General features: G+C 45.1%; 1 protein-coding gene across 2 annotated transcripts; it reads left to right on the forward strand.

The window, feature by feature from the left end:
- Positions 1–4,852: 4,852 nt before the first annotated feature.
- On the forward strand, positions 4,853–15,755 carry Ska1 (spindle and kinetochore associated complex subunit 1). 2 transcript variants are annotated; one of them, XM_041639312.1, is made up of 8 exons: positions 4,853–5,017; positions 5,514–5,609; positions 8,730–8,854; positions 10,476–10,573; positions 12,959–13,096; positions 13,980–14,149; positions 14,643–14,752; positions 15,648–15,755. In XM_041639312.1, the coding sequence occupies exons 2-8, from the start codon at positions 5,525–5,527 to the stop codon at positions 15,660–15,662; spliced, it is 741 nt and encodes a 246-aa protein (XP_041495246.1). In that variant the 5' UTR covers positions 4,853–5,017; positions 5,514–5,524; the 3' UTR covers positions 15,663–15,755. The 2 variants fall into 2 exon arrangements, with proteins under 2 accessions (XP_041495246.1, XP_041495245.1); XM_041639311.1 differs by lacking the exon at positions 15,648–15,755 and having other exon boundaries at positions 14,643–14,940.
- Positions 15,756–24,429: the final 8,674 nt, after the last annotated feature.

Consider the following 24,429-nt stretch of genomic DNA (forward strand, 5'->3'; position numbering starts at 1 on the left):
CACATGCAAAATCAGAGTTCATGGTGTGACTGAATATCCTCAACAATACTGTGCAGCTGGGTCTTAGAGAGGCATTTTCTCAATTAAGTTCCCCTTCTTTCAGATGACTATACCTTGTGTCAAGTTGTCATGAAACTTCCTAGGACACCCTGGGTCTCAGGGATCTTATTGATTGGATAACTGATGTTTCCTCATTCCTCCCTAAAGGGAATTCTGTCACAGGCCAAAGGATATCTACTACCCATAACCTGGCTTGGTTGGGTCAGGAAGAGACCCAGCAGGCTCAGCTCAGGGACCCTGATCTACCCAAGACAGGAAAAATCTCCTGGGAGGAGTGATGGAGGAAGGTCATTGGCTAATAAAGGAACTGCCCTGGCCCATTTTATTGGTTAGAGGATAGGTGGGAGGAGTAAACAGAACAAAATGCTGGGAGGAAGAGGAAGTGAGCTCAGAGTCGCGACAGCTCTGCTCTCAGGAGCAGACGCCTGAGAGAGACGCCATGCCCCGCTCCCGGAATGAAGCTCCGACCCAGGATGGACATAGGCTAGAATCTCCCCAGTAAGCGCACCTTGGGGTGCTACATACAGATGATTAGAAATGGGCTAAATTAATATGTGAGAATTAGCCTAGAAGAGAATGGGCCAAGCAGTGTTTAAAAGAATACAGTGTCCGTGTTGTTATTTCGGGGCATAAGCTAGCCATGTGGGCGGCCGGGTGTGGGGGACGCAGCCCTGCCGCCCCATATTACTACAGTTGGCGCCCAGACGTGTGGACAACTAAACCCATTTAAAAAACCTGAGAAGGCTTAAAAATAAGGGAGAGAGAGTTTAACACAGATTTTTGCTGTTTGTTGGTGGCGTGCTGTAGAGAGATTTCCTGATTCGGCAACAGTAGCAGAAAAAATGCTGTGTCATTTTAAAGCATGACTTCCTGGGGCTGTGCCGCCATTGTGATCTCTGTCTGACTCCTGCGGGAGACAGAGCTTTTGAATAGAGCATTTGGAGTAAAGTGCTACGATTAGTTTGATGGCAACTAGACTCGCTGTGTTCTCGGGTCTGCTCTGCTTGCCAGAGGCAAGCAAGCGCCTCATCTAAGAGAGGCTTCCTGACTCAGCTTTAGCTGCAAAGCCTGCAGCTCATTAAGAGTTCCTGCTACAAAACACTTAAACGGTGTTGACGAAAAGCTGAATGCATGCTTTTCGGTTTTCAGCCGTAGCAGGAAAAAAGCTGTGCCGTTTAAAAATGCTGGCTTTCTGGGCTGCCCTTCCAGGGCAAACTCTGACTCTTTTACACAGGCAGTTCGTGCGGTTTGCAAGCACAGGCTGCTTAAGCTCGCCTGCTGACAGGGACATTGAAACACTGTAGGCTTGTGGCACTGAATGCGGCTCTGGCCGGTACCTCAGCCATGAGGCTGGAAAGCTAAGGAATGGACTGGATCTAGCTGGCAAAGCCACGCCTTTAGTCCTACTGAGATTGCTTGGTAAATTAAAGATTCATGTGGTCAGAAAAAGAGAGATATACAGTAAAGAGAGATTCAAAGACAGAGAAAATTTCTGAATGGTTTAAAGTGTGTTAAAAATATATGCAGACTAAAATTTAAAGTTCTTAAAAGTAACAAAAAAAAAAGGAAGAGAGTTGTTGTGTGTGGTAGCACACGCCTTTAATCCCAGTGCCTAGAAGGCAGAGACAAACAGATCTCTGTGAGTTCAAGGTGTAGTAGCTTACACCTTTAATCCCAATGCCTGGGAGGCAGAGACAGGCGGATCTCTGAGAGTTCAAAGACAGCCTGGTCTACAGAGTTACTTCAGGTCAAAGATACAGAGAACCTGTCTCAAAAAGCAAAGAGTTAAAAGTAAAAATAAACTAAATAGAGGTTAAAACAAAGCTGCACAAAGATGGAAAATACACAGAGAATTTTGATACTGTATGCTATTATGCTCTCTTTGAATTGTTTGAATGCTGAGGAAAGAGCAAAAGCTACTAAAATATATTTATTTATAAATGCTGCTGAGCTAATCCAACATAGATATTTTGATGCCTTGAATTTGAAATTTGGACCTAAGGACATGATGCTTTGGAAAGGAGTTTCTTATTTTGTTTTCACAGAGGATGAGACGCTGTTCATTTCTTCTACTCCAATTTGGTATGATGGACCATGCCCTCCTGAATGATTGTTGTGAACATCTTCAGAAAATTGCTTCGCTCAACTGCCAACTGAGATGAAACTAACACACAGGTTATACCATGAAAGACCTAATTAACGACGCCCCCATTCAGCAGGAAGCAGTTTGGAGAGAAATAACTGTGCCCATATTCCCAAAAAATGTTTATAAATGTTCTTTTACATTTAAAGGGGGATATGATATAGGTATGAATAATTTGCTTTAGTATAGATTTTGCTTTATTGATAGAGATTTACGGTCAATTCTGTTATATGTATATGTATTTCTGATATTGATTAAGGTGTTGTGATTGTGTAGTTCATTATTAATATGTACTGTATAATTAGGAAATACAGGTTGTTAATGGATAATCATTGATAATAGTAAAGCTTGTAGTCATGTTAGTTAGATTTTCTAGGTATATAGAGATATATTTTAGATAGGCATTATTCATATTTTTCAAAGATTATAGAATATGGCATTTTAAATGTTTTAATAACTTAGGACTTTTCATGACAATGAGACACTCTGCTCCTGGCAGCACCAATCTACTTCAAGAGGATGATGGGCATCGAAGAGGCTCGTTATGGAGATTGATAGCCATTTGGGCAAGAAACTGCTCTTGCCTGGACTATTGCATAAACTGGACGCAGAGAACCCGCAGAGAGAGGACTACTGAACTTGCCTTAGGTGAGATGATCTTTCGGGGTTCCTGATTCATTTTGAAAGAGTCTACGAGACATTCTGCAGGACACAACAGATAGTGACTGAACTGACTTTGAATTTTCCTGCTTTATGGAAATGTCTGCTGGATACCATGGGCCTGAAGGCTGAAGATGGATGCCCCAACGGTACAAAAGAACTTTGGGTGACTGTCCAGGCAGCAAGATGTCTCTGTCATTTCTAGAGTTTGAAGTTTCTTAGTTCTTGTTTACTTAGGTAATATTGTATCTTTCTGGAATCTTTGATGGAGTTAAGAATAGTTAGTTATAGTTATAGTTTTCCTTAGTTATGATAAAGATTATTGTAACTTTTACTTGATAACTGTTTTGTTATGTAATTTTGCTATGTTAAAGCCTTTTTTTTTGTTTAAACCGAAAAAGGGGAAATGATGGAGGAAGGTCATTGGCTAATAAAGGCACTGCCCTGGCCCATTTTATTGGTTAGAGGATAGGTGGGAGGAGCAAACAGAACAGAATGCTGGGAGGAAGAGGAAGTGAGCTCAGAGTCGCGACAGCTCTGCTCTCAGGAGCAGACGCCTGAGAGAGACGCCATGCCCCGCTCCCAGAATGAAGCTCCGACCCAGGATGGACATAGGCTAGAATCTCCCCGGTAAGCGCACCTTGGGGTGCTACATACAGATGATTAGAAATGGGCTAAATTAATATGTGAGAATTAGCCTAGAAGAGAATGGGCCAAGCAGTGTTTAAAAGAATACAGTGTCCGTGTTGTTATTTCGGGGCATAAGCTAGCCATGTGGGCGGCCGGGTGTGGGGGACGCAGCCCTGCCGCCCCATATTACTACAGAGGAGGGACCTGCCCTTAAGTTATTAGAGACACTATAAAACCCACTTGTTTCCCCCCTTCTGGGCTGCTCTTCTCTCTGCTTCACAGGAATATCTGTCAGATATGCTAGGCTTGTAGGCCAGAGTTGGATGCCCCAACATTACAGAGTAACTTTGGGTGACTGTCCAGCCACCCTGATGTCCCTGTTCTCCTGACTTCCACATCGTACATGTTTGTCTGTTGGATAGTATATTCACATGTCCCTTAGGATCTGTTTTTCTTTTTTTTATTCCTGCTCCTCAAATTTAATAATTGTCATTGCTGTTTTCAAGATCCCCGATCCTTTCTTCAAGCTGCAGCTTCCAGGAAAATACCTTAAAGGTGTTTGAGGCGAGTCTCTTACCCTCAGCTCATCTTCTTTCCCATTGCTTGGGACAAACAAAGGCTTGACAACAGGCAAGGTTGTCTTGCAAGGATGTCAAGAACTTGGGCATTTGATGACTGTGGCGCTAGTATCCCGGCCCTGGAAGGCTTTCTCCCTTTTCTCAGCAGGGAAGATGAAACTTTTAAAATATGAAGTAGCACATTTCCTTATGCCGTTTCATGTATGCTTACTGGGTTTTCATTGAGCCTTTTCTCTCTCTCCCTACCCGCGCCTCAATCCTTTTCACTTTCATATCATAAACGTTTGCAATTTTTAAAATGGCGTTCGTATTCCCCTTTATAGAGTAGCTAATCCCCATAAAGGGAGAATCTTCAAGCTCACCAGTCTGGCTGATTTTTGGAATCGTACGGGAGTATTTTAAAAACATGCTCTAAGTGCCTGAACTCAGAACTTCCGTACGGTCACTGCTGTTTGTAGAAGCGTCCCTTAACGAACTCTGTCGCAGATTTCCGAGACCACTGAGTTACTCATTTTATAGCAAGCGCTAGGCAGCTGGCCGTGCTGTCATGGAGGGTGATGAACAAATTCACCTGTGGCTCAAAAAGGGACCTTTCCGCGTTAGAAGTGAGCCAATCCAATCCCAGCTCCGCCTCCGGGCGTCTCCTCCCTCCCGACCTCGCCCTGGCCCCGCCTCTTGATCCCGCCTCCAGGCCCCGCCCAGACGCTGCCGAGTTGGGCGGAAACTCGTTTGCCAACAGAGTCTGCGCAGTTGAGGAACGCGCTTGCGCGCTTGCGGGGCGCCAAGGCTGCCGGGCAGTTTGAATTTTAGTTCTGTAAGCAACGTTTAGGGTTCAGCGTTTTGGCAGTAGTCCGGTGCATTCACTCCCCAGCCGCAGCGAAGCGTCTTTGCTACCAGATCCCTCGAGGTCCCTGTCCCCGAAGCCGCCGGAGGCATCGCTTAGCAGGTGGGGGGACCGGGCGGCGCGGAGAGAAGGCTTCCCGCTTCTCCGACTTCGGTTTCCAGCCAGGCGCGGCCATCCAGGATCTGCGCAAAATCGTAAACGTTATGATATCTCTTTTACGATTTTGTGCTTGGTAACTGCTTTGCACGGTTCTCCAACATAAACTTGACGATGTCACGCCTGCGCAGACCGGCATCTTTTCACCTATCCTTGCAAGGACTTTTCGCTCCATCTTACACCCAAAATATGAGACCTCGACTCCCCGAAGATGATGGCAGCTCTGGTTTAATGTGTCTAGATAACCAGCAGGAGCCTTCAAGACATGTTACCATTGGGTGTTTGTTAGACGCTGAATGTTTGTAGAATTGAGGGGTAAAAAAGCCCTCAAATTGTGTTCTTTCAAAGCAATGTTGTTTACTATTTTTAGGCTTTGAAAGTGAACGGAAATTTGGCTTTACGTAACTTTCTTTTAAAAAGCGTTTCTGTATGTTTTATTCAGCTGCTTGGAGGATGGCCTCAGATCTAGAAGAGCTATGCTCTTACGTTAATGAGAAGATTGACAATATTAAGAAAATTCTGTCGATAAGAAATCTCGGTAAGCAAAATCAACTCACTGCTTTGGGGAACACACAATGCATCTTGATTATTGTCCTCTCATGAGTGTCTCTTAGTAAGGTAATTTTAGATTTCCAATAGTGATTTTTCAAAACGCTCCAGTGTCATTGTTTCAAATAATGCAGAGGCGACGTTAAGTAATGGGGAATATTTAACTTTACTAACGTTTTCCTTAAATATAGGTCCAATAATAAGATCTGAAGCATCTTTTGTTCTAGAGCTGAAAGGACCTACCTACTACCCCAACAAACCAACTTTGTGCTCTGTCTTCTGGAAAGACTGGAGCTTTTGCTGTAGTTTGTGATGTGGATTGATAGTTTACGGTTTTACTTTTCTTTGAAATAATGAAATTCTGTTGAATATCCCTCCTAGATATTTGGTGTTTTCAGTACTTATTTGAGAATGTCTAACAAAGGAACCAGTTTATTTTGTGGTTCATGGTTCACATTCTATAGAAAGTTAAATCAAAAACATCTGAACTCAACATAGCAAGTCCTCTCATTTTATACTCAAAGAGACCAAGACTCAGAAGATGCCCAAGTCATCTATCTTCTGAACACTCGGGGGAGGGGGAATGATGGTTCTCAGTCTGAATTCCCACTGTATGCCTTTCCACCCGTATAACCTCTTTTCCACGTTTATTGAAAAAATTTTGATCGTCATTGCAGCACACACCTTTGATTCCAACACTTGGGAGTCAGAGACAAGCGCAGGTGACCTCTGTGAATTTGAGGCCAGCTTGGTCTACTGAGTGAGCTTCAGGACAGCCAGAACTACATAGTGAAACATTGCTCAAAACAAAAAGAAAAGAAAGAAATTGGATTTTTAATGGTTAGCTTTCGTTAGGTTCTCTTTATGAGGGCTGGATTATGGTTGGATAAACCTAATTTGGGGGTCTATAAAGTTGGATTCAAGCAACCCCACCAAAGTCTGGCAGGAGTAGGGGAGTCTGCTAGACCATTGTCATTAGTAAATGAGAAGAATATTTGTTTCCACTGCCTGTTTAATAAAGTCTAGTAGCTCCTCCCACTGACTGCCATAGCTTACCAGATACCTAACAAGTATGAACTTGCTGAGCTGCTTGTGTTACTAAAGTGTAAATGTCTAATTTTTTTCCTTTGAGATAGTGGTGGTCAGGACAGATACTATATCCAGCCGGTTAGCTCATCTTTCTAAAATTATTCTTGGTACAAACATCGGTACCCTTTTAACATTAACTTATCAGACCCAGGTCGTCAATCACAGCCCTTGGGAGGTGGAGGCGGGCAGATCTCTGAGTTCAAGGCCAACCTGGTCTAAGTACCGAATTTCAGGACAGCCAAGGCTGTGTAGTGAGGCCTCTTCTCAAAAAAAACAAAAAAGAATGGCGCTGGTCCTCACAGAGATTAGTAGCTGGCATTTGACAAGAGTTTTGCTAATTCCCAGATGCAATGTTAAGTCTCCCTTGTCTTCTCATGTAGTTGTCTTTGCAGCAACCCCTGTAACAGTTGTTGCTCTCTTGGACTTCAGGCCATGAGCATCCGCTAGTTCCCTTTGTCTCCACACAATCTATAGATATGGATGGTAATGTTCCTCACTTCTTTGTGTTTCCTTGTCTGGTCGTTTGAAGCACATATAAAAATTCCTTTTTTTTTTTTTTGTGATAGTGTCTCTCTATGCAGTCCTGGAACTCTGTAGACCAGGCTGGCCTTGAATTCACAGTCATCCTCCTGCCTCTGCCTCCGCTTTGCCTCCTGAGTGCTGGGAGTAAAAGAGTGCCCAATCCCATACCAGACTGGCATTACAGCTTTTAAAGTTACTTTTAAAATAACATTTTGTCTTTGTTTGCAGGAGTTGCTTTTCTGCTTCCTCTGTGATCAAAACCAGGTTGTTAGTTAGGCTTGGCAGTAGATTACGTTACCTGCTGAGTAATCTTGCTTATTCTACATCACTTCTGAATTGTAGGGAAGAAGGAACTTAAGGTTTTCCAATCCCTTTAGAGAGGTGCTAGATACATGAAGTGTAAACACCCTGTTTATAAAAATGTCTTGTCTTTGTTTCTCCCAGGCACCCAGTCTGTGTTTTTGTTGTTGTTTCTATCTCTGACTGAAGGTTTTGAGTCCTGGGGATGGTGTGAATATGAATTCCAAACTTATAATTACAAATTCCCGGAGACTCTGCCCCTTTATATAAATAAACACATTGAAAAGGCAGTATAACATGAGTTCATCTCCCTGTCACTTTTAAGTTTTTCGGGTTACACTTTAATCATATGTCCTCTGAAGCAGTGTAACAGCCTCACTTGAGATTTTTCATTTCTAACACCTGTGGTTTGAGGTCTCAAAGTCATTGGCTCTTATCCATAGTAAGGTCAAGGGTGGGCGGTCATGAGACCAAAAGCCTCCTCTCTAATGACTGGGATTATTGTCTCCTCTGCTCACACACCCTACTTGGTGTCTGTGAGTCCCACCTAATGTCAGCCCAAGAAGAATGACCTCTCCCTCGTGAATGCTTATATACAGGTGTTCATTATTTCCAGATGTTTTGTTATATTTAGTGGATTTGCCAGAAATAAAAGCAGCAGGAAGCATGTTGTACTTGCCTCTCTCCTCCTCCTCTTCCTTACTGCTTTGAAATGAAAGTTAAACAAGGTCTGGTGGCATACACCTGTAAGACCTGCATTGTATAAGCTGAGGCAGGAGGATTTAAATTTGAGGCCAGACTGGGTTACCGCTTAGCATGAACCTGTCATTTAACAACAAAACAAGACAGAGGAGGTTTAAAGTTATATCTATGGAGAGCTGGGCGGTGGTGGCGCATGCCTTTAATCCCAGCAGTTGGGAGGCAGAGGCAGGTGGATCTCTGTGAGTCTGAGGCCAGCCTGGTCTACAAGAACTAGTTCCAGGACAGGCTCCAAAGCAACACAGAGAAACCCTGTCTTGAACTGCCCCGCCCCACAAAAAAAAAGTTATCTATGGAGACAGGTCTCGGGATGAAGAACTTATCCTTCCCAACGCAAATGTTTTTCTAAAGCATAGCTGTTGATCCCAAGTTTACTTGGCACTTGCCTGTTTTGGTTTTATATACACTTTGTTTTCCATTTTCTCTTTCTTTATAACAGGCCAAGAACCTGCCTTGAAGACCACCTTAAGTAAAGTAGGAGATGAGATCATTACAATAAATGAACTTCTAAATAAATTTGAATTGGAAATTCAGTATCAAGAACAAACCAACAGGTCACTTAAGGTAATGCCTTCCTAACTGGAAAGCAGAAAGCATAGATACAAATTTCTTAATCACCAGTTTTTTTGTTTGTTGTTGTTTTGGGTTTTTTGTTTGTTTGTTTGAGACAGGGTTTCCCTATAGCTTTGTAGACCAGGCTGCAGGCGGTCCTCGAACTCACAGAGATCTTGCTTGTCTGCCTCTTGAGTGCTGGGATTAAAGGTGTGCACCACCTCCGCCTGACCAGGTCATTTTTAAGGATCCTTTGTTTGTAGAGTTCTTGGATTTGTAAATTAGTCTATAAAGTAACATTTGTGTTCTCAGTATAAAGGGGTTTCAGAGTAGCAACTCTTTCTTTATGGCCAATAGCATAAACTTACTAAAAGGAAAGTTTCTGAAGAATATTTGTAGGTGGGTTTAATGTAGACAGATGATGCCCTACTAGAATGCTGAGCGGAGAAGACCTGCCCTGAGAGAGAAAGGTCCTTACCTTGGTACTCTGCCACGCTGGAAAACCACTTCACCTCTTGAGGTCTCAGCATCCTCATTTAAAGGATAAAGGGAGACTGGTTCTTAGCTGCGTTCCGATGTTTGTTTCTATAAAGTACAAGGTCTGCTCATTAAAGGAAAGCTTGGCCTCACGTGCACTTGTGTTATAAGTGAGACTTCTCGCTGACTTCAGCTGTGCAGAGTGCTTGTGTGCTTTCCTGATGAGGAAAACAGCCAGCGCCCTCACCGCGTCGTGCTGGCACCATTGTAGTGCCCAGGGAGGGTGAGCCTGCAGCTTCACGGTCTGAGAAGACTCGTCAGCTCTAGGCATGGGCAACTTATGCTTATGCTAATCCCCAGTCGAAAGTAAAACGTGGCCGTGAGCATAATTAGTTCTTGGAAAGAAAATGCTGTAGACTCAAAATGGAAAACAGTGTTGGTTTATCAGTGTCCACCTGTCCAGGAACATGCCGAGTGTATACTACATGTGTGTGTGTGTACAGTGTGTATATATATATTCCCACATACTATACACACACTTACACATACACACTGAAACACACCAAATAAAAACCCTAAACTTAAAACTCAGAAACTAAAAGCATATGAACGCCCCCCATCTGAGTTGACCTTGGTCCCTCTGGTGCTATTTCATAGGCAGCACTGGGAACGTGTGCTAAACTCAGTAAGAGCAATTTGCTAGGTTCAGAAACATCAATATTTCATCTATTTCTTGGTTGCTTCCCAAGGTTAAAGTGTTTGGGAAAGACTTAAACTTCAACTTGATCTCGTGATTCTAATGTGATTGATTGTAGTGCTTCTTCTCTGAAAAAAGAAAAAAAAAACCAATAGGGAAAAGTATCATCTAGAAGCAGCGCTAGAAGTTACAGGGCTCCCCTCTCCCACCCCCCTTTCTTACCTGTGTTGGGATCCAGCCCAGGGCCTTGTACTGGGTAGGCAAGTGCACTAGCTACACCCGGCCCTTAAGCTCATCATTGTTATTTTGTTGTTCATCTGAGTTGCTAGGTTTGTGCTTTCTCATTGCATTCTGTGTCTTCAGCCCTTACCAGGACTGTGAGTATCACAGTCTTCTGACTGTACACACATCACACGTGTAGAGGAGGAAGTCTTGTTCACAAGTGTTTTTAACACTTAGGAGCTCTGTGACTCTCTTGAAGGCGATTTCAAAGCTGTGGAGCATCTCAGAGAACACATTCCTTCCTATCTGCCTCAGGTGACAGCCGCCGAGAGCTTGTAAGTATAGTCTGACTCTTGCTGTCTTGAGGTATTCGTGGAAACAAATACCTCAGTCTTTTTCTGCCACGTACTTGAATATTTTGTCAGTGTTCATTCCGTTTCTTGTTTCTGGCAATAGAAACCATACTTCCCCTGTCTCCTCCAGTTTCCTCATTCTGCACCTCTGAGGAAAACAGCCCTTCTCCCAAGTCAAGGCTCCCTTGTACACTCTTCCACCTCCCTCCCCCTTTCTTAGACTTTTAAGCTTTGACCAGAACGTTCTTTGCTGTGAGAGTAGGGTGATTAGTAGCATCACTATCTCCTTCCACCAGATACTAGTCTCATGCCTCTACCAGGTGGACTGTGAAGGTCTCTGGACATGACCAAGGTTTTGACCTCTGTGTAGTATCTCCATTGACCCTTGCGAACCAGAAACCTCTGCCTTTATGGTAAGCTAAGCTCAGGGAATCCTGAAAAACACCTGGAGAAGCCATCAGCTTTACACTGCCGTTTTCCCAGAGGCCCTCATGCCTGGCTTTTAGCTACCACTGCCCTGCTCTTGAGAAAACAACGGCTTGAAGGTTGCAGGGAGACGGTTGGTCCTCAGCTCCGTGTCTGTTCCTCACTCACCCAGCCTGTGTCTAGGTGCTGTGTCCCTGCTGCCCTGTGCATCCTCAGCTGTGGCTGCCTCCTTTCCCTCCTCCCTCCCATAAGTGGTGGCTCCTGTGTGCTTGCCTGACTCCAGCTGTCAGTGCTCTGAAACATCCGGGTCTGCTCTTGATGTTTAGTTCTGCTGTTCTGGTGGCCTGCTGGAAATCTCTCTCTCAAACTTTGCGCATCCAAGGCTGAACCTAGTGATTCTTTTGTTACCTATGTATCCAACCCTTTACTTTTTTGGCCTCAGCAGAGCCTTCTGTCTTCACTGTTTCTGTTCTCTTAGCTCCCAGCTGTCCAGTATGTCTTGGGTTTTTGTGTCTTTTCTTCCTTGTTCCTATTGCCTGGCTCTGAATAAGATCCTCTATAATTTTTTTGTCTTTGTATATAAGAGTTTCTGTGTCATGCCCGACCCCCATCTCTCCAAGCCTGACACCAAAATTGTGTTTCTAAAAGGTGCTTTCAGTGCATACAAACATTCCATGGCTTATTTAATTTTTGAAGTGTATCATATATAGAAAAGTGCTTATAGTAGTATATGTAAAAATTGAAGAATAGTCGGTTTCCATGTATGTATGAGCTAAATTCAGAACAGTGTATTACCAGTACTGTAAAACACTTCTGATGCAGCCCCTCCCTCTGTAGAGGTAATGGCTGTTCTAGCCTTGAAAATGCTTAGGATTTCCCTGCAAGAAGAGAAGACTGCCTGGGAAAGTCATGAGTGAATATTAGGGAAAAGAGGCCTTGTGGTTATTTGTCAGGGATGTAGAGTGGGCTGGACATTGGCTATCCAGAGGAATGTGGCCGGCAGAACAGAACTGTAGCCCAGTTTCTGCTATCCAGGTCAGGTCAAAGCAGTTTTGAAAGGTTGCAGATGTTTTCAGTGGATACAGTGAGCTGGGCCTGCAGGAGTCATCGACACATTCTTAGCACATGATCAGGAGGAGAAATTCGAGGAAAGAGTCAGGTACAGGGACAAGTCAGCCAGTTTAACGGTGGAGGTCATGTTAGCATTCACCAAAGAATGTGTCATCACTGTTGGATTTATTGTAATTCCTACCATAATTCTACTACACAGCTAAGGTAGTATTTCAGATTTTATGGACAGCCCACAACAACCAGTCATGCTTGCTGCGCTCTGGGTCTGGTCCCCTGCTGTTGTCTTTCTGGGGCATTCCTTTTCTTGTTTCTGTGTTGGATCTACAGATTTCTGATCTGGTGTCTTTCTTGGAACATTTCGGCCATTGTGGGAGCAGCTGTCTCTTCTGTCTTGGCAGTTGACCCCAGCCTATTTCTAGTCTCCATTTGCCAGAACGAGGCTGCAGTGGGTAGTGACTAGTAGTAGAACTAACAGAAGACACTGGGATGGACGGAAGATGCTGCTGCTTCCCAGTGCACAGCTAGGGAAGTGGGAGAGAAGCTGTTTGGAGTTAGCACAGCTTTACATATGCTGACTTTGAGAAGCAAACGGGACTACTGGTGTGTATATTCTGTGCATGACATGTCTTGAGTATATAAATGAAAACAGTCATACTCTGAAGATTTAGGAACTTAATTTTCAAAATTCCTCCCACAATTTAGATCTTCATAACCAAGGGTAGGGTTAGGAAGAAAACATTGGTTATGAAATTATTAAACCAGGGTATGTCACACAGTTGTAGTGTCCCCCCCCCCCCAGATTAGAAAAAAAAGTGTTGTGTGTGGCTTGATTCTAACAATTACCTGTGTATGTTCGTCTCTGCTCTGTAGGACTAACAGAGCTGATCCGGATCCTAGAGAGCCAGTTAGCGCTGAGAAACCTGTCCCGGCAAAGAAGCCTCCCAAAGAACAGAGAGTAATTAAGGAAATGCAGTTTGTAACGACTGATGAATTCAGTGGTGTTCCTGCGTAAGTACTGAGCATAAGTTCTAATGTTCACGACTATTAATCAACATACATGATTGTTTAAGTCATAAAGCTTGATTGCATGAATTGTGACATGTAATGTTGAAACAGAAAGGCCAGGAAGTGTTTGCTTGTGACAGGGTCTTACTATGTAGCCCTGGCTGGTTTAGAACACATTATATAGACCAAGCTGGCCTTGAACTCGCAGAGATCCTCCGCCTTTCCTCCTAAGCACTGAGGTTAAGGGCATGTGCCATTACGCCATTGTGTCACTTTGTGGTTTGGTGCCTGCCACTTTTCTAGCAGAAAGTCCAGCATTTTAGGTCCTTTCACTGTTTGCAGGAATACTATCATGGGGGAGGGAGAAATGTAATTACACTATCATCTCAAAGGAAAAGTGTGAGCGACGATTTCTAAAGAATAACGGCATACGTGGGAACACTCAGCCTCCAACAGGAGATCTCGGTCAGATCCCTCTCCTGGGGGCTCAGGGAACCCTACTGAAGAGGAGGTAGAAAGAGTGGGAGAGCCAGAGGGGGTGGAAGACACCAAGGAATCAAGGCCTCTAAATCAGCATGCTGACGCACGTTTGAACTCACAAACTGAGGCAGCACACACAGGGCCTGCATGGGTCTGTACCAGGTCCTCTGTGTATAAATTGTCCAGTTTAGTGTTTTTTGGGATCCCTGAGTGTGCGAATGAGTAGATCTCTGATTCTTGTGCCTTTTCTTTTCCTTCTGTTTCTATCCAATTCCAATGTGCTAAGTTTTTGTTTTACCTTATTTTATTGTTTAAAAAAGTAGTAGGAGTAAATATTTAAATATATGATAAAGAAAATAGAAATATAAAATATTAAAAGAATAATCATACTTTTTTTAAAAACCAGGTACATGAAATCCCGTTTGACATATTGTCAAATTAATGATGTTATTAAAGAAATTAATAAGGCAGTGGTTAGTAAATACAAGATTATGCATCAACCAAAAGCATCTATGACTTCCGTGAAGAGAAATCACTACCAAAGATTTATTAATGAAGAAACGAAGGACACAAAAGGTAAAGTGGAATCTATGAGGGAGGGCATGTTTGGAGGAGGACAAGCCTGGAATTCTAGGAAATGGTGCATCTAGAGAGTTGTTCGTCCCCAGCTATGCTGACACGTCACTGTGTGCTGGACAGCTCTTAAAGCTTTAGTCCTCTTTAGTCCTCTTGACCCATTTTGCAGGCTAGACAAAGAGTCCTCAGCTCACCCAAGGTCTTCTAGTTAAATGATGGACTTGCTGTGGGTTCCTTTCTGTTTACCATCTCTGCAGAATGTCTCTGAAGTGAGCTGTTAAGACACACCAGCACTGCCCTTGATCGCAGGGCTCCCCAGCAATGTCAGTTTGCCTCAGTCGCTGGGGCATTGTTTTAGCAGGAATACCCTTTTCCGCTGTTTTTATTTGGATAGGGTCAGTAAGAAGGACTCAGCCGTTCACAAGGTGCTTCCATACAAACGTCTGTGAGAATGGGACTCGTGGAAGTTAGAACCTGGTGTTTCTCTTTCCAGGTCGTTATTTCTTCGTGGAAGCTGACCTAAAGGACTTCACGAGTTTGAAAACTGACAAGAGGCTGTACGCGATCTTGAACATCTTGCGGCATTGCCAGAGACTATCAGAGGTTCGAGGAGGAGGACTCACCCGCTATGTCCTAACCTGAGGCTTTTGCAGGCTCGGGACTGAGTGGCAGTAGGGTATAGAGAATAGTCTTGACATTTCATGTGTAATGTCTTTAAGCTTCCATTTTCTGGTCTTGTTTCTTACGGAAACAAAAATTTATTTGAATAAAGCTTATGTATTTTCAAAGTCTACTGCCTGTAGGGATGGGGATAAAGCTGGGACTCACAGCAAGTGCATAAGCCAAAGTCAGAACGATATATCTGATCTCATATGTGGAACCTAGGTTGAAATTACATGTATGAAGTGCAGATCATGACAGAAAGGAGATCTTGAGAAGTGAGGGGAGGGAGAAACAGAAGATAATGGGGTGGTGGGATAGGAGAGCAGAAGGGAGGGTTATCTGGGAGCTGCCAAGGGGAGCGGGCAGCAAGAACAGGAAAGAGCCGGGGGAGGGGGGGTTAGAATAAAGTATAATGTCACACAGGGTATGAAGATGTAGTCATGGGACTCATTTCTTCGTACATTAACTTAAAATTAATTTAAAAACCCCCTGCCATGTCCAGCCCCTGTATGGGGTGTGCAATGAAAAGTCCGTCTAGTTGTGTGAAGTGGACAGCACTGCAGGTGCCGTGTGCACAGATCTGATGTTGGGAACGATGAGGAAACCCAAGCCCTCTGGGATGTTACATCTGCTTACTGATTTTCCGTGTGTCCTTAGGGAACAGCTTGCCGAAAACGCATTCGGCATCAGCCAGCCTGTCTGCCTCATCTTCCCTCCCAGTTCTCCGTTCAGAGTTTCTAAGACCCTTGTAGTGTCCTAAGTGATGGGTACATCTTGTGTTGGACCTAGCTCCTGACGGTAGTTCTCAAGTGCCTTTGAATTTCCTCTCCATCAGATTATAGTGAGGTGATTCTTGGATGTCTTCAAAGTGGGAGCTGGTTGCCAGGAAGACAAAGCCATGACTGGAAAGTTGCGATTTCCAGCTGATCCAGGGATTGGATTGGGGCTGGAGATTGTTGATCACACCGATGGGCTGCGTCTGTGTTATATCCTTTACCTGTGAAGTTTGGAGAGCTTCCTGGTTGGAAAACATTGATATGCCAGGAAAGTGATGCACTCCAATTCTATGTAGATGGACGTTCCTGTGCCTGAGACCTTTGAGGCAACATCTTTATCCAGCTGCTGATTTGTATACACTCTTAAAGCCGAATCCAATGCTTTCCTGCGTTTTTTTAAGTTGTCCTAGCAAAATTACCAAACTCCTAATAATGGGCTTGTATTGGTCAGAATTCTCTAAAAGGGTAGATTCAGTGGGATAAAAAATAATATTTATGAGTTTAAGTAGGTTTTAGAATAGGAAGAACAACAAGATCACACTGGAGAATCTGTGAACCCAGTAGTTACTTCGTTCTTGAGACTAGATGCTGCAATAATCCGAGTGGTCCTATAGTAATTCTAACTGGAGGGGCAACAGTTACTTAGTCCACAAGGTAGGGGGCCTCAGTAGTCCGATCTGGTCCCTAGTCCATGATGATAGCTTGGAAATGCTGGTAACGAACCAGCAGCAGCAGCAGCGGGGCAAATCAGCTTGGTGGCAAGAGGGAAGGCCAGCTGAGCAGGAGGCAAGGTGTCTTCCTGCTGACATCCACTTTATACCTAGGCTGCCAGAAGAAGGTGCAGCCTACAGTCAGGGTGGGCCTTCCCACATCAGCCAAGGTGATCAGGACCGTTCTAAAGGTGATTCTAGTCTGGCAAGCAGCTATTAAAGCTAACCTTGATAGGTTATAGAAACTTGGATTTGTAGCCAAGCAGGCTGCAAGTGTGTGTAGTCTGGGGACCCACTGGTTGTGATGTAATCTGAAGTGGGGGTGGTCTTGTGGGACTTATCCCTGAACCAGTGGGCTACACTAACTCTAGGTAGTGTTAGCATTGCTATCGCTATCCAGATTCTCGAAGAGTTGATAGCTGTTGGGGGGAAAGCCCTGCACATTGGGGATCAGTATGTGGGGGTATAATAGAAGAAACAGCTTTTCCTAGCGAGATGCATATGATAAGCTGTGAACAAGTTGAAAGGGGTCAGGAGAAAATGGTAATTGGATTCTGAGAACTTTGTCTTGTTCCTCTTGTGCACCTGGGGAGGCTGTCTGATCTATTAATAGCTATGCCATCTGCTTGCCAGGCTCATCCCTGTAGTAGAGAAAAAATGTGTCCCATACTGCAATTGCCACAGTGAATTACAGGCCCTGCATACTCATTATTAGCTGTCTTCTTTAATTCAAGTGCAGTCATGTTTTTATTTTTTGTTTTTGTGGTTCTAGAGGTCAAACTTGTTAGGGTCCGAGAAAAACCCCCAAAGAAGACCAAAAACCACATATGCAATAACAAGAGCACTTCATTGATTCCAGTGCTGGGTGGCAAAAGAGCACTCCCCCACCCCCCAAGAAGGTCACAAGCTTCTTTCAAGCGAAGTTAGGGGGATTCCAGAGACGAGGGATTAATCAGTGGCAGCTTTGCAGGCTTGCAATGTGTCAGCTGCCATCAGGAGGTCATCCACATACTGATTTTGGGGTGGGCTTGGTATTCACCAAGTCCATATGGAGTGCTTCATCAAAGATGATAGGAGAGTTCTTGAACCCTTGGTCTGTTGGGACCATTTGGAGTCCTGGCCTCCAGCTGCTCGTCCCTGCTAGAGTTACTTTCCCTCTGATTCGAGTTACTGAAAGCTGGGTCAAAGTTGTTTACCAGCTCTGCTTCACGAGAGCACGTGTTGCCTTGGCCTTGAGGATCAGAAGATAAGGTTTTCACCTGTTGGCCCACCTGACTGTTGGGTATATAAGCCTCCGTGGTGCTATTGAATAAGGGGCTTCTTACCAGTGACTAGAGGTCCATGTCCCTGTCTCTCTGTCTCTGTGTGAATCTTTGTGTGTTTCAACCTCCAGCCCCTTGCCCAAAGCTATCGAACTGTATGGTAGCGCATAGAGCGCAGACGGGCATTGTGCTCTGCACAGGTCAGCAGCTGTCCATTGAATCCGTCCTCTGGATACGCCCATTGGAAAGCAGGCATAGGCTGACTGGCTGGAGCCAGTGGCAGGTGTTGCACTGGTCTGTAGTAATTGGAATTGGGCTTTTTAACTGGCAATAGGAGCATGTTCCAGGCTAACTGGCAAGGGACCAAAATACCCAGGCCTCTGAGGCACCTAATATGGGAAGTGATCCCCTGCTTGGCCTCTCTGGGCATTGGGTATTGTTTGACATACATTGGCATTGCCCCAGCTTTCAGCTGTATTATTGGGGGGGGGGCTGCCAGCCCAGGTTTCTGTTTGGGTCAATTCTGGAGCAGGTCTCTATTGTCTCTTCCCAGAAGTGGGTATGGGCACTCAGGGATGACCGTAAAAGAGTGGGTCACTCGGCCCTTTCCTGTGTCTATTGAGCTTCAAGCAGTGCATGAGTGCCTGTTCATCTCTGTAGCCCCTTGCACCCGGGACTGTTCTGGTGACATTTTGCCTAGGGGTTGTTTTAGAATGGAGTGTTGTGCTCTGGTATCTACCAGAAAATCTATGGGTTTCTCCACCTTTAGGGTTACCCAAGGCTCCTGGAGAGGGGCTCCAAGCCCTGTCTCCTTCAGTCACTCATTTCTTCCAGTTCCAGTACCTTCGCTTGAGCCCTGTCATTCAAGGCATTCCTTCTTCCAGTGACCCAGCTTCCTACAGTAAGCACATCGGTCTTTCTGCAGACCAGGCCTCTCGCACAGTCCCTGCTTCTGGCCCTTTCCTTTATGCAGTGAGTCTCCCAAGGCTCTTGTCTGTCTCCTAACCGCTGGGCTGCTTGATGCAACTAGAAGGATCTTGGTAAGCCCTTGCATCTGTCTTTCTAAAGCTTTTGTGAGCCCCTTTGTCTACTTTCTTCTGGGGTTTCCTTATTACTGAACACTTTCTCAGCAACTGAGATAAGGTTCAGCCAACCTCTTATCTTCAAAATCTTCGAGTCTCTGCAATTTACGGTGGGTATCTGGTGCTGACTGGTGCTTCTTTCTGCATCCATAAGTGTATAGGTCTTACAAGCTTCTATCAGCCTCTCTAGGAATGTTCCTGGTGTTTCTTCAGGCCCTTGGAGGACCTGACTAACTGGGCAAATTTATGGGCCACCTCGCAGCTGCCCAGACACACCTCCATTGTAGTCTGGAGGTAGAGTTTGAGCCTCTCCCTACCTCTCTCCGTGTTGAAATCCCAATTGGGTCACATCACAGGAAACCCAACATTTATGAGGTCTGCATTGGTGGCGGGTCTTCCATCTGGGCCTGGAACCAATTTCTGAGCCTCTGTTATAATCTGGTCCCTCTCCTCAGTGGTGAAGAGGACTGGAACAGTTAGAAACATGTTGGGGGCTCCTCCATTCCTTCCTTTCTGCCCTCTAGGACCTCTCATCCTGGGGTGCCTGGGGGTAAGGTGCCAGGATAGAAAAGAACTCTTTCTCCAAGTTGCCTGGAGAAGGAAAGATAGGGTACAGGGGTGCAGTAGGCAGTGGTCTGTTCCCCCTCTCTCCTTTAAAGAGTATGACCACGTTCCCAACACAAACATTTTGTAGTGAATCAGCTTTGTTTTATTTTATTTTTAATGAAGAAAACACCAGAATTAACATAACATGCTCAAATCTTGTGTCTCCTCTGTCCTTCTACAACTTGCTATACTCCTCAGTTCCTATGTCTGCCCCTCTGGTCCAGCCAGTCATTCTCACTTCAGACAGCCTTCTCTTTTTCTTTCTCTTTATTATTTTAGTCTCTGCCTTTTTTTTTCAGACACCATAAAAACTTTTATCAAAGTCCTTCTTGTGGTTTCCTTTAGTACTCTGGAATATTGTATACCTATAATACTTTCAACAAGAACAGAAGCATACATATACCATAACAAATCACATAAAAACCTGCACCAACAAGAAACATCTGAGGCTAGCAGGGTTTTTTTTTCCCCTCTTACTCTAACCAGTGATCATTTGTAACCCACCCCTCTAAATAATGGCAAATATTTATAACCCATTGGATCTGAATGAACAAAACTGTGTGTGTGTCAGTGTCAGAAAAGGGTTAAGAGGAAGTAACTGGCTGCAAGGACCTTGGTCCACAGTGAAGTAAGGGAGCAGGGAGCACAGCAACAGCTCGCAGCGCTGGCACAGAGTGTCTGCCTGGCAGTCAGTATTCTACAAAAGAAGATTGCCAGCTTCCCTGTACAGGCCACCCCAATGATCAACTGCAGATTTTCTGTGAGGCACCAAAGTCCTGCCATGTCCTTATCAAGCACACCCCCACTCCCTCCAGGCAATGAGCCCCAAGTCAGCAGGTTGGGTTTGAAAGTCCTTGGAACGGTTCAAACTAAGACTCAAGGTAGGAAGCTGAGTTTGACTGACCCACTCCTAAGAGAAGTAACATTACAGACAAGAAGACACGAAAATAACACTGACAGAAATGTACTGTTTTTGGCGCATGAAAAAGAAACCAGGAATCAGCACAGGCTGACAGGAGGTGTCCCTGGGAGCTCTGTTTTGCAACAGGCGCAACCTGTGTTCTCCATTCAACCAAAGGGACCCAGGTCTCCCAGCTCACGTGGTGGAGGTGCCTCTAGTGAGTCTGCCAGGCAAACCTCAGCCTCCAGATTCAGTTAGCTCAAGCTTCCCAGACAAAGAGAACAGGTAAAACCCTCTGCAGTGACAATCAGAGAATGGTGACAGATCAAGACAAGACAAAGAGTACTCATTGCACTTACCAACCGGCCAGATTATCAGACGCTCAGCATGAGGCAGGGGTGTCTCTGGAGGGCCTCCCGGACAACGCACCCCAATTGTTAAAGAGAATGAGAAAAGCCCTCAAAGAAAACCAACAACCACGTATGCAACAAGAGCGCTTTATTGATTCCAATGTTGGGATGGCAAAAGAGCGAGCCCCAAAGAAGGTCACAGACTCCTTTTAAGTGGAATTAAGGGAATTCCAGAGAGGAGGGATTAATCTGGGGTTGATGGGTGGAGGAAAGATTAGTTTGGGAGCTGATTGGTGTAAAGTCTAGTGGTTAGGGACCTTCCAGCATCCGGGTAGGGAAAGCTATCTTTAGTCTGCCGAAGTCTGCTGAACTAGCTGAAGGGCTTTTGTTTTGGGGGTGCTTGCTGATGGTCACCCATAAGTTGTAGTTTTCATGAGACCTGCTTACTCAGCTCTGTCTCATTCTAGTGAGTGAAACTAAGGTTGATCTCTGTCAGGGTTCTGGTCTGCTGCCCCCCCCCCCCCAGCCTTTTCAAACCCCAGGGCCTTACACACGAAAAGCAAGCACTCTGCCACCTTCAAGAAACCCTTGGACCATTTATTCAGTTTTATATTTATTTTACCAATGATGTTCATTTAGGTATGCAGCTAATAAAGTAAAGAGAATAGTAAAGGTATTAATTTTAAAACCACCGATCTTGGCAGTTTTGATTGTACTCTGACAATCCGGAGATTGCCCTAAAGCTAAACCTTGAATCGGGGGACAGAACCAGCAACCAGCTGAATGGAACTGGCCATAGAGAAGCCAGCAATTTGGAGAGAGAAGATGCACAGGAAGGAAAGGGCGGGAACTTGAGTTTGGAGCTTCCTTTTGGTTCTGGGACACGGGGAGAGTCTGTCTCTTGCAGCGTCTCCTGTCAAAAAGCAAGGACAGCTAGTTGCTACTCAACCTCTCTGAGCTAGCAGGTTTTGACTCCTGAGTGTTACTGTAAATAGAACAATAGAGTCTTAATTTGAACCTACATATTCCGGCTGTGGCAGAGCCGGGGCCGCAGGACACAGAAGATAATTAAAATATCAGTAGATTCATGTGCAGTTGCTAAGATGAGAGAAAAACATCACTCGGCCTTCATTGTCAAGCAAAACAACACACTGCTTACTCATTTTTTATAAATGGCATTTTCAATTTTAAGAGAAAATTTTTGTCCTTGTTCTGCCCTCAGGTTCATTTGTACCCCTTTTCCCTGTCTGCTTGCTCATGACATTCTGTAAACCTTCCTTGAGGAGGCGTGTACAGTCTCTTGACACTATAGGGCACCAACAATGGACCAGAGTAACCATTCCATCCACGTCCAGCTTGGTGAACCAGTGGTTTATTGGGCTTTATTTTGGGAGCGTGGGTGTCCAGCATGGCCTGAGTGCTAATCTAACGGCTGCATCAATGCAGTCCCTCCTCCAGTGACCATCCGTCTCTTGTGTCCCCTAGCACCTCCCAATACCATGTGCAACTGGGGCTAGGGCCAAGAGGGGTAAGTGGTTGTCCTTTTAGGTGAGGGTCTCGTGACCCTGCCCCATGCCTAGGAAGGAGTGGCAGCTGGCCTGATCTTGCAAGGGACTGGTGCAGTAAGCATAGCTGTTCTTATCAGGATGATAACAGCTGTATCACAGCTGGAGAGCCGAGTCCTGCAGCGATTATGCATCCCTGGCAGCCCACTGCAGAGCCCGGGGCCTGGTTTACTCATCTCACCCCCACCACCGGCAGGATGGGTGGGGGCCTTCCAGAAATTCTCAGTTATGAGGTATCAACATTTATGAGATGTTAACCTAAAAGGCAAGGGGGGAGTCACACAAAGTTTGAGTAGAGGACGGCTCAGTGGGTAAAGGTGCTTGCTGCCAAGCCTGAATTCCGACTGCCATCCTAGGCATTCACAAAGCGGGAGGGGAGAACTGACTCGCACAGGCTGTCCTCTGACTGCACGCCCATGCTCGGCACACCTGTGTACACACAACTGTGAGCCTAGATGTGGGGGAGAGCCACGGTCCTGCCTCAAAGTGATGGAATACTAGACTCTAACTCCCCATAGGAAGCCTTTTCCTCTCTGAGGAGTGGATGGGGGTGGGGTGAGGGGAAGTGGGGTGTGGGTGGGCAGGAGGAGAGGAGGGAGTAGGAACTGGGATTGATTGGTATATAAGATGAGGAAAGATTGTTTTAATAAATAAATTTCTCTTAAATTGATTTGCGCCAACAGGAGAATGACCTCCTGGGGGAAGACATGTGTTCTGTTTACCAGAAACAAGTGCGGTGAGATGGTGTCCAGAGGCCTGCTCTTGTTGATTAAAACAGGAAACAACAGCAGCAACCAGGAAGGGGGCTGCAGTAAAGTGGCTGTCGCAACTCCATCAGCGCACGTGGTAAACATGGGTCATTGATTGGCCACTGCTCTCGTTATACTCAGGTAAGGGCTTCCACCAAGGTTGTCTTCATGGAGTCGGAACCGGCATGCTGCTATACTAAAGAAGGGTAAGTAAGTAGCTGCTATCCTGCCTGTGTGTCGCCTTGACACAAGCTAGAGTCACCAGAGGAAGGAGCCTCAGCTGAGGAAATGCCTTCTTGAGATCCAGCTATGTGGCCTTTTCTCATCTAGTGGTTGGTGGGGGAGGGTCCAGCCCAGGGTGGCTGGTGCTATCCCTGGGCTGGTGGTCCTGGGTTCTATAAGAAGGTAGATTGACCAAGTCAGTAAGCAGCGCTCCTCCTCCTGCCTCCAGGATCCTGCCCTGGGTGAGTTCCTGTCCTGACTTCCTTCGGTGATAAACAGTAAGGCTGTAGTATGAGCCAAGTGAACACTTTCCTCCCCAACTTGCTTCTTGGTCATGGTACTTATGATGAGGCTCATCAGGGCTTCGCATGAGCAAGCAGCCAGATTCTGAGACACAGATGAGATCAGAGTCTGAGGGTCTACTCAGGAATTGTAAAGGGGACCTTTACATCTACCCCTAGAGAGGTAACAGGTCTGTCTTCTCTCCTGAGGGAGTGTCAGGCTTGCCTCTATCCCAGGACGGGGTGCTAGTTCCCAGGCCTGACTCAGGGAGACCTAAAACAGTGTGGCTCACTTCCAAACTTAACAGAAGCCGGTCACAGGGCTTGGTCTTTCCCAGATGTTGGGAGGGTTTGGCCACCAGGTGTACCCTTCCCAGCGAGAGAGCAGATGGAACCAGCAGATAAACTCCACTTGAGAGTCTGTTTTCTAATCTCCCTGGGAACAGGCGCTGTGGCTGAGTGCCCGCTATCTCTCTCTGTTTTGTGGGGCCCCAGCCAGACTAGGTGTTTGTCACTTTGTGTTTTCTCCACATCTTCCCTGCTTACTTCTCTTTCCTTCCCCAGAGAAAGTGTCTGCCTTCCTTCTGCATACCACACACCAAGACGAGGCTTTAGGCCCTATATTTCTGCATCAGTGTCTCTCAAATGGGTTTTTTACTTAATTTCTTTACCTTTCTCCCTCCTACGAAAAACAGTGGGTTTGTGCTTTTGTTTACAATCTCTGCACAGTCTGCACAGCAGAGGGCGCTGGGTATTTACTGAATATACAGTAACTAAACCAGTTCATAGGCATGGAAGCAAATGATCTCACCTTTTTGTGCCTCTGTTTCCTTCTATTTGTTGAAAAGGATGCACAAAAATTTCTTAAGGACCGTCTACTTTGAATATTGTGTTATGATATTCTTACTTTCCTTTACTTGATGCATTTGTAAAATTAAAGAATATTCCAATTAGATCATGAAAATGTTTTTAAAATCTCATTCTTACATGTAAATTCATCTTTTAAGCAAAGAATCTAAATTATTGTTTCAAGAAATACTGACATTCTAACTTGTCATTCAGCTATAGCAAGGTTTTGTTGGCTAAGGGCCCTTCTGCGATGTCTGTAGTTTT

This window comes from Microtus oregoni, unplaced genomic scaffold (assembly GCF_018167655.1).
Source record: "Microtus oregoni isolate MIOR12 unplaced genomic scaffold, Mior012 000057F_ref0000458, whole genome shotgun sequence".
In the NCBI taxonomy this organism is placed as follows: Eukaryota; Metazoa; Chordata; class Mammalia; order Rodentia; family Cricetidae; genus Microtus; species Microtus oregoni.

Bases quoted from the DNA above. Each gene is read 5' to 3' on its own strand.
- Ska1 (XM_041639311.1), top strand. From the start codon at position 5,525: ATGGCCTCAGATCTAGAAGAGCTATGCTCTTACGTTAATGAGAAGATT. The intron at 10,574-12,958 runs GTAAGTATAGTC...TCTGCTCTGTAG, and splicing joins GTGACAGCCGCCGAGAGCTT to GACTAACAGAGCTGATCCGG. The intron at 13,097-13,979 runs GTAAGTACTGAG...TTTAAAAACCAG, and splicing joins GAATTCAGTGGTGTTCCTGC to GTACATGAAATCCCGTTTGA.